Genomic DNA, 8,284 nt, shown 5'->3' with positions numbered 1-8,284 from the left:
GTGTGTGTGTGTGTGTGTGTGTGTGTGTGTGTGTGTGTGTGTGTGTGTGTGTGTGTGTGTGTGTGTGTGTGTGTGTGTGTGTGTGTGTGTGTGTGCTGATAACGCATGTAACTCTCTTTCAGTCGGCGGAGAACAGCAGCGGCGACGGTTCACCTCAGGAACAGATTCTGAAGAAGAAACAGGCCGCCACGCTGGCGAACATCAGAGATCTGATCAGCCAGGTAAACACTGACCACATGTTCCTCACATAATAATAATAATAAATATAGCTGCAAGCAGCCATTAACGGGGCCAAGCGCAACAGAAGCAAACAAGGAAGATAGCAGCAGACCAACTGAAAAAATGAGTAAAGACATTTGAAGCAAAACCGTTAAAACACCACATTAAAACATTGAGTTGTATAGTGCCAATGTCATGTTTTGTTCTATTATAGCGCCACCAAGATATGGTAAAATTGGATATCAGACGACTCGGCATGCCGTCCTGAATCTAACGAGATCACTTTTATGATTTTTGGACAAACAGTTCAGAAGTTATAAGTAAAAATAGCCATTTTTCGTATCTCTGGACCAGTAGGTGGCGCTGCGCCGAAACGCTGCATGTTACCTCAAGTCATGATTGTGATGACATGTACCAAGTTTGGTTTGAATACAATAAAGCGTTGCGGAGATATAGCCTTAAGTGTGTTTTTTCAAGCGTTACGTAAAATTTGTTTGCGTGTTAATCAAAAACGATTTAACGAATCAACTTGAATTCCATGTTTTTTTGCCAACCCTGTCTGGAGATGATCTGGTTCAATTTTTGTGAAAATCGGACCAACGGCCTAGGAGGAGTTCGAAAAAGTTGGGTTTCGGTTAATTCAAAATGGCGGGAACATTGTAATGACGGAAATGACGTCATAGGGTGCGATCGAATCGGCTTGAACCAATGAATCGAAAGAAAAAAAGATTTTGTTTCTAGCCCTTATGGTTCAAAAGTTATTAGCAAAAACATGAGTCAAACTTTGGACAGGTGGTGGCGCTAGAAAGATTGATTTAGAGACTCCAAAATTGGTGTGGGTACTATTGGTAATGACCTCTATCAGTGTACCAAATTTCATAATTTTTCCGCAAACGGTTCTATGGGCTGCCATAGACTTCCATGGCGGAATAATAATAAGTAGAAATCTAACGATTACAATAGGTGCCTCCGCACCTTCGGTGCTTGGCCCCTAATAATACGCCCTATAGATGCATTACATTGATCAAATGTGCCAGTTAAGACATTTATAATGTTACAAAAGATTATATTTCTATTACTATTACTTACTATTCATCAAAGAATCCTGAAATGCATCTCAGTTTCCACAGAAATACTGTTTTCAACATTGATAATATTCATAAATGTCTCTTGAGCTCAAATCATCATATGAGAATGATTAGTGAAGGATCATGTGACACTGAAGACTGGAGTAATGATGATAAATTCAGCTTTGATCACAGGAATAAATGACACTTTACTGTATATTCACATAGAGAACAGATGATTTACATTATAATAATAATTCACTATTTTGACTGTGTTTTTGATTAAATAAATGCAGCCATGATGAGCAGAAGAGACTTATTTTAAAAACATTAAATCATCTTACCAACCCCTCACACTTTTGAACGGTATCATAACCATCCAAAAAACTTCTGAAACAGCTTTTGTTCTGATCAAATCCTGATGGGCAAAGTTACGTATGCAGCTCCACAAACAGCAACGATGATTTTGTCCTCCATTGTTGTTCAGATTTCTGCCTCTGCTCGTGATCACATCACTACTAAGCAAGCTCCTGATTGGTTATATCCGCGAATATCCGCCAAAGTTCAGTTTTTCAACTCGTAAGAATTACGCGTTACGGGCGTCAAACGCTCAAATCTCGCCGCTGAATGTCTATTCGCGTCTTTGCGTTGACTTAAACATGTAAATCACTCGCGCTTAACACTTCATTCGCGTCTGGTGTGTGAATGCACCATTAGGGCGTGTCCGAATCCACTTTTGCTAGTTTAACGACGGAAAAACGCTCACCGCTCCAGGCTCATGGTCTAAAAGGGTCGTCCCTCGTCTCTTAATGAGTCATGGGTGTGTTTTGGGCGTAACGTGCAATAAACCAATCAGAGTCTCATCTCCCTTTCCCTTTAAAAGCCAGTTGTGCTCGCACCATGGTGGATTCACTATTTACATACACAAAGACTGAATGCTTCTCCAGAGAGGAATCCTTTTATTTGTAATATTTGGTGTGTGTGTGTGCTGCTGCGCATCCTTGTGTGTGTAATAATCAGAGTGTACGCGTGTTGTGCACCGCCTATAGGCTCATATTACTAACACACTGAAAGACTGAAAATTTGCATAACTCCAGATTGTCTGGCGAAAGACAATAACTCACTGAGAGAACAGTTTTTTCGCAGCCGACGTCCCACTGAGTGAATCAACTGAGAATGGCCTTCATTTGCATGTATTTACCTTGCCCCGAATATCCCCTATCTTACTCCACTTCATGTTGAGAGATCACTTAGAATTCACCCAAAATCTATTGGATTCAATGTCAATTCTCACTATACTGTATTATATGTGTTTGATATCGTTTCAAATGTCTCAGTGTGAATGGTACAAAAATCTCATCCCCACAGAAATATACAAGAAATTAATAAGAGTTTTTAGAGCTTAGAGATATTTTACTCATGACGGTGGGTGTGGCTTTTGGAGCCATTTGGTATCTTCTTCCAATCCAGACAAATGGCAGCTCGATTCCATTTAAATTCCCTTTGTTATCATGTATTTCCATTTGAAAAAGGTTTCGGTCTGGTCTGAGTTATTTAAAGCGATGTAGAAGTGAGTTCGGGGCACAATACTATTAACAAGATCGGCCCATAACACAGAAAACGTTCTGTGCTACGTAAAATTCAGAAAGTCAGGAAATCTTTCACTCTTTAGGCTATTTCGGAATATTTGATGTTATGTATGAATTATCTTTTAATTGATTATGTAATTTGCATTATACATTTACAATTTGATCCTTTTGATTAACCATCTCCAGTATGGAACGATGTAATTGCAACAAAAGGTTAAACGAAATGATTAAATGTGTGACTAAATATTAAATATAAATGACCAAATAACCAATTGGCATTCTATCCTAAATTCGACAATATGATAAATGGAGCCAGATAAAGAATATTATAATGAAATCCATTTTGCCCAGCTGAAACACGAACGCACAACGACCTTCAACCGCAGCTCGTTACCGGCATTGGAATGATATTTTAGCGGTCTTACACACACCCTTTAAATAACACACAAATACTGCGCTATTGACTTTAGAGCAGGTGTGTGTTGGTCAATGGTCAGTGGTTTTCAGTTTCTCAAAATGGCAACACTCCAACAATGCTCCTGATCACACCTGGTGTTCAGACCAGACGCCCATGGGCGAACAGATGCGCCAGTGCATTTGATATTTAAACAATGAGACGCTGGACGTGAAAATGAGAACTGCGTCGAGCTGAAACTAGCAAAAAAACACATTGCGCCGGGTGTGTGATAGGGCCCAATCACTCTTAAAAATGCTGGGTTGTTTCAACCCAAATTTGGGGACGGAGATGGGTCTTGTGCATGTTGCCCACTTGGGTCCCACCTGTTGACTAGTGCCATCCTATATAAAATCCATCTGGGCAATTGGCATGGGGCCATTATGGAACCCGCGGACAATCCCATATAGAGCCCATTTTTCAGCCCATTTCATACCCACATGGGGCCAAGATGGGTCTTGTGCATGTTGCCCACTTGGGTCCCACCAAGTAATAAATGCCATCCTATATGAAATCCATGTGGGCAATTGACACATGGGGCCATTATGGAACCCGCGGACAATCCCATATAGAGCCCATTTTTCATCCCATTTCATACCCACATGGGCCCCACATATAAATTATGGCTGGGTTAAAGCTGGGGCCAAGATGGGTCTTGTGTAAACTGCCCAGTGGAGTCCCACCAAGTAGTAAGTACCATCCTATATGAAATCCATGTGGGCAATTGACACATGGGGCCATTATGGAACCCGTGGACAATCCTATATAGAGCCCATTTTTCAGCCCATTTCATACCCACATGGGGCCAAGATGGGTCTTGTGCATGTTGCCCACTTGGGTCCCACCTGTTGACTAGTGCCATCCTATATAAAATCCATCTGGGCAATTAACATGGAGCCATTATGGAACCCGCGGACAATCCCATATAGAGCCCATTTTTCAGCCCATTTCATACCCACATGGGGCCAAGATGGGTCTTGTGCATGTTGCCCACTTGGGTCCCACCAAGTAATAAATGCCATCCTATATGAAATCCATGTGGGCAATTGACACATGGGGCCATTATGGAACCCGCGGACAATCCCATATAGAGCCCATTTTTCAGCCCATTTCATACCCACATGGGCTGAAAAATTGGCTCTATATGGGATTGTCTTGTGGGACCGAGATGGGACCGAGATGGGTCTTGTGCATGTGTCCCACTTGGGTCCCACCAAGTAGCAAGTGCCATCCTATATGAAATCCATGTGGGCAATTAACTTGGGGCCATTTTGGACAATCCCATTTGGGCCCCACATATAAATGTTGGGTGGGTATGGACAAACACAGCCGTTAGGTAACATTTTAAATTATATTTTTAACCCAATGGTTGGGTTTGTCCATATTTGACCCAAAATTGGATTAAAACAACCCAGCATTTTTTTAGAGTGAAATGAAATAATGTGATGACTGTAATAACTGGAAGAGAAGCCTGTGACTAATTCAGAAACTGAATCATCTGAGAGAACAATTATGACTTTATCAGTGAATCTTCCTGTGAATGGCCCAGATGTGCTGTCACCTGCAATAACACCTGGACTGTGAGCTTTTATGGAGATGTATTTTGGTTTCACATGCTTTGGACGGCAACCAGACTCTTGCTGACGTGAGCATCTCTGTGACGGGAACAGACGGAGAATGTTTAAAGAAAGCGCTCGAATCTCTCAGGACTTGCTCGTCACTTCGGATAAACCATCTGCGGTTTAAGCTTACAGTCATCAGCTTTCTCTGACACTCCATGTTCATCCGTCTTTAGTGTGTGATGTTGCTGTTCGAGCTCTTCTTTATATCAGTGTCAGTGTTTCTGAACTCCTCAAACGCCTCCATTGTAGTCTTCTTCCGGGAACCAACACGTCTCAATATTCCTCATTTAAATAATTAATACGCATAATAAAGGGGCGGGGCCTGCTTGAGTTAGTTAGTAGTGTGTTGAAACCATAGACTGTAAAAAAATATGGATGTAGTGTCTGTGACGTCACCCATAGGATTAAGAAGAGCCGTTTTGAAGCGTAAAGTCGGCCATCTTGTCAGTGCGTGATCGCGCTTCACTCCCGGATAACAGAAAATGGGCAAAGAGGCGGGACGTGGGCGGAGCTGAGGTGACGTGATGACTAACAGACAAACTACAATCCACCTGTCACTCAAAGTGGCCACGCCCTTAATTATGCAGAACTTTAAGGCGTTATATAATGTAAACGAAGTTATAAAATAATTCGCCCCCCTCACAGTCGTCATGAAGGGCAAAATTATCCGTATAGACCAAAACCACAATTTGTCCCAGACTGTAAACATGTGTTCTTCTGCTGTAAAGTTGGGCATTTGAACATGAGCTCAATGAGATTCTGCTCCTTCTGGAGTCTGCCTCTAGTGGCCAGTCCATGAACTGCAGTTTAACTCACTTCCATATCGGCTTCAAGAGAAACTGCGGGAGTTGCCACTTGGTTGAAACTGGCGGTTATGGCATTTCCCAAACAAACTAAGCGAAGGAGAGGCTTCATAGCGACAGGAAGTAAATGAGCGTTTCTGACAGACTGGGAAGAGAGGAGCCGCAACAATGGAGAATATGAGGAAATAATCAACATTCAAGCAGGAAAACCTGTGACGTTGACTAGCTGTTCACTGGTGTCTCTTCTTCCCTTCTGTGTTCAGCTCAACAAAGACGCTGTGGCAGAACACGCTAAGAAGATGTGGTCGCTGCCCGCCGATCTGTCCGAGGCCGTGAACTCCTGCATCAAACCTCATTTCCCGGAGCACGTGGAAAAGGCCAGCGAGAAGAGCCCTGAACAGACGGGACAGTTTCAGGTTTTCACTGGATAAACCAGCTCTACTGTAATATTTACCATGTTACTCTTGTTTATATTTCATTAGGTAAGACAACACGGAGGTCTTGATCGCTGTAATAGACTTTAGCACTCAAACGTACAGAAAAATCAAGGAATGTTAGCGTATAAAGATCACATAAGGGATGTAATTCACTCCAGAATAAAAAGGAAGAAATAAGAAATGACTCTGAAAACTTTTAGGATCATCAGGATTTTTTAAGCATTGTGAAATATTTCAGATTTTGGATGAATCGCATCTAAAATATGTGTTTATATAATATATGTGTGTACTGTGTATAATTATTATGCATATATAAATACACACACATGCATGTATATATATTTATATTTTATATAAATATTTTTTAATATATTATAAGTATTTTTAATATAAGAAATAATATTTTCTTAAATATGCATGTGTGTGTATTTATATACACATAATAATAATTGTACTCATATATTATGTAAACACAAACTTTTATTTTGGATGCGATTAATCGCGATTAATCGATTTGACAGCAATAATATATATATAAAAAATTGTTTTGCTTTTTATTATGGGGTGAAACATAATTTTAAAGGAAATTAAGCGTGTTTTAGAACCATTAGGATTTTTTGCATTGTGATTTTTTTTGTTTTGTTAACGCAACGTTATGCAAAAAATATATATGTATTGACTATGGGTTAAATATGATTGAAAATATGATAAAATATTAAATTACGCCTGTTTTAGGATCTTTTTTTTTTTTTTTGCATTTAAATATTAATATTTTGCCCACCAATTGTCATGCTGCAATGCAAATATACTACACTACATATGAATCAATATACTGTAATTTATTTCTGTATGTCATTGAGATTTATTTTATTAATTCCATATTCTATTGATGCACACCAAAATAATTTAAGAGATGCACTTTGTATTTTAGTGTTTAGTGGTCGGATCTGCTTTTAGTGGCAAAAGTTGTAAACAAGTAAAATGATGTTGAAGAAGAGAATGTGGTGGTTTGATTGAGCCGGAGGGAGGAAATGAATTCAATACTTGTGTCTGAAGCGTCCGCCGGCGTGTTCTCGCTCAGAAATGATGGATCTTGTGAAGAGAGGATGGAGAATGACAGTGAGTCAGTCCAACCATCAGCGGTCGGCCCACACACACACACAATTATTCAGACGGTCTCCTAGATAACAGTTACAGTTCACAGTCGGCCGGTCCATATCACTGAATAAAGCAGACGGGCTGATCAGCACGAATGATTGTATCTCGCCTTTTACACACATACTTACCCAATAAACAAATATCAAACTCTGATGCGAGTGCCAATGGTTTTATTATGTAAGTATAGAGAGTGTGGAGAGATGCTTTTCGACTCTTCATTTTTTTCTGTTATGATTTCAGTGATGGTCTTGAAATAGCTGACCATGGGAGCGGATGGCAGAATATACATTTGTGGCTGAACCAGGGTTGTTATAGGTCACTAAAAATAAAATAAACTTGAAGTAAAATACATTTCATTAAAAAATAAAAATGGCTAAAAATTTCTAAAAAAGTTTTACTTGATGTAATAAAATAGTTAAAACTCAAATAAAAAACAGCAAAACTTTAACTAAAATGTAAAGTATGTAACTTTTCCGTCCTCTAGAGGTCGCCTGTTCAAAACAAAGGCGCAGTTTGATGACGCCACGTTTGAGCGCAGAATCTCGGGAATCTTCATGACAAGAATCGGGCAGAAATCATGTTTATGGATGTGATTACTAAAGGGGTGGTAAAACACATTGTTTTGAAGGCTTGATTGTGTTTGTGGGGTGCACTGTAACATGTGTTCATGCTTTGTTTAAAAAAAAAAAAAGGCATTATTTTTCATATTTTTGACCTTTATTCTACACTGCTCTGTCCCTCCTTGTAAAACGATCTGATGCTTTCCGGGTTGTATGAAGCCAGTCCCTCCAAAATACACGATGGGCTCAGATTGGTTAGCTGGCCCAGTGTGTTGTGATTCGCTAACCGCCTAGTGCACGTTTGTCGGAAACGTCACGCCCCTTACCGGTAGAGAGTGCTTTGGTAGTATTAGAAACAATGGCGTCAATAAAACC

General features: G+C 40.1%; 1 protein-coding gene across 1 annotated transcript in view; it reads left to right on the top strand.

Annotated features, from left to right (window-relative positions):
- plcb2 (phospholipase C, beta 2) overlaps positions 1–6,185 on the top strand; it is a gene marked incomplete at its 3' end in the record, with an annotated part of 75,907 nt that extends 69,722 nt beyond the window's left edge. Inside the window, exons 31-32 of the mRNA XM_079833971.1 lie at positions 123–221; positions 6,018–6,185. Coding sequence (XP_079690097.1) covers positions 123–221; positions 6,018–6,185 — 267 coding nt within the window. The remainder of the gene's footprint in view (positions 1–122; positions 222–6,017) is intronic.
- Between the last annotated feature and the right edge of the window lie 2,099 nt (positions 6,186–8,284).

The sequence above is a fragment of the Gobio gobio genome (genome assembly GCF_949357685.1).
Source record: "Gobio gobio genome assembly, chromosome: 13".
NCBI classification, from domain to species: domain Eukaryota; kingdom Metazoa; phylum Chordata; class Actinopteri; order Cypriniformes; family Gobionidae; genus Gobio; species Gobio gobio.
The sequence above is the reverse complement of the archived record's forward strand: the minus strand, read 5'-3'. Positions and strand labels throughout refer to the sequence as shown.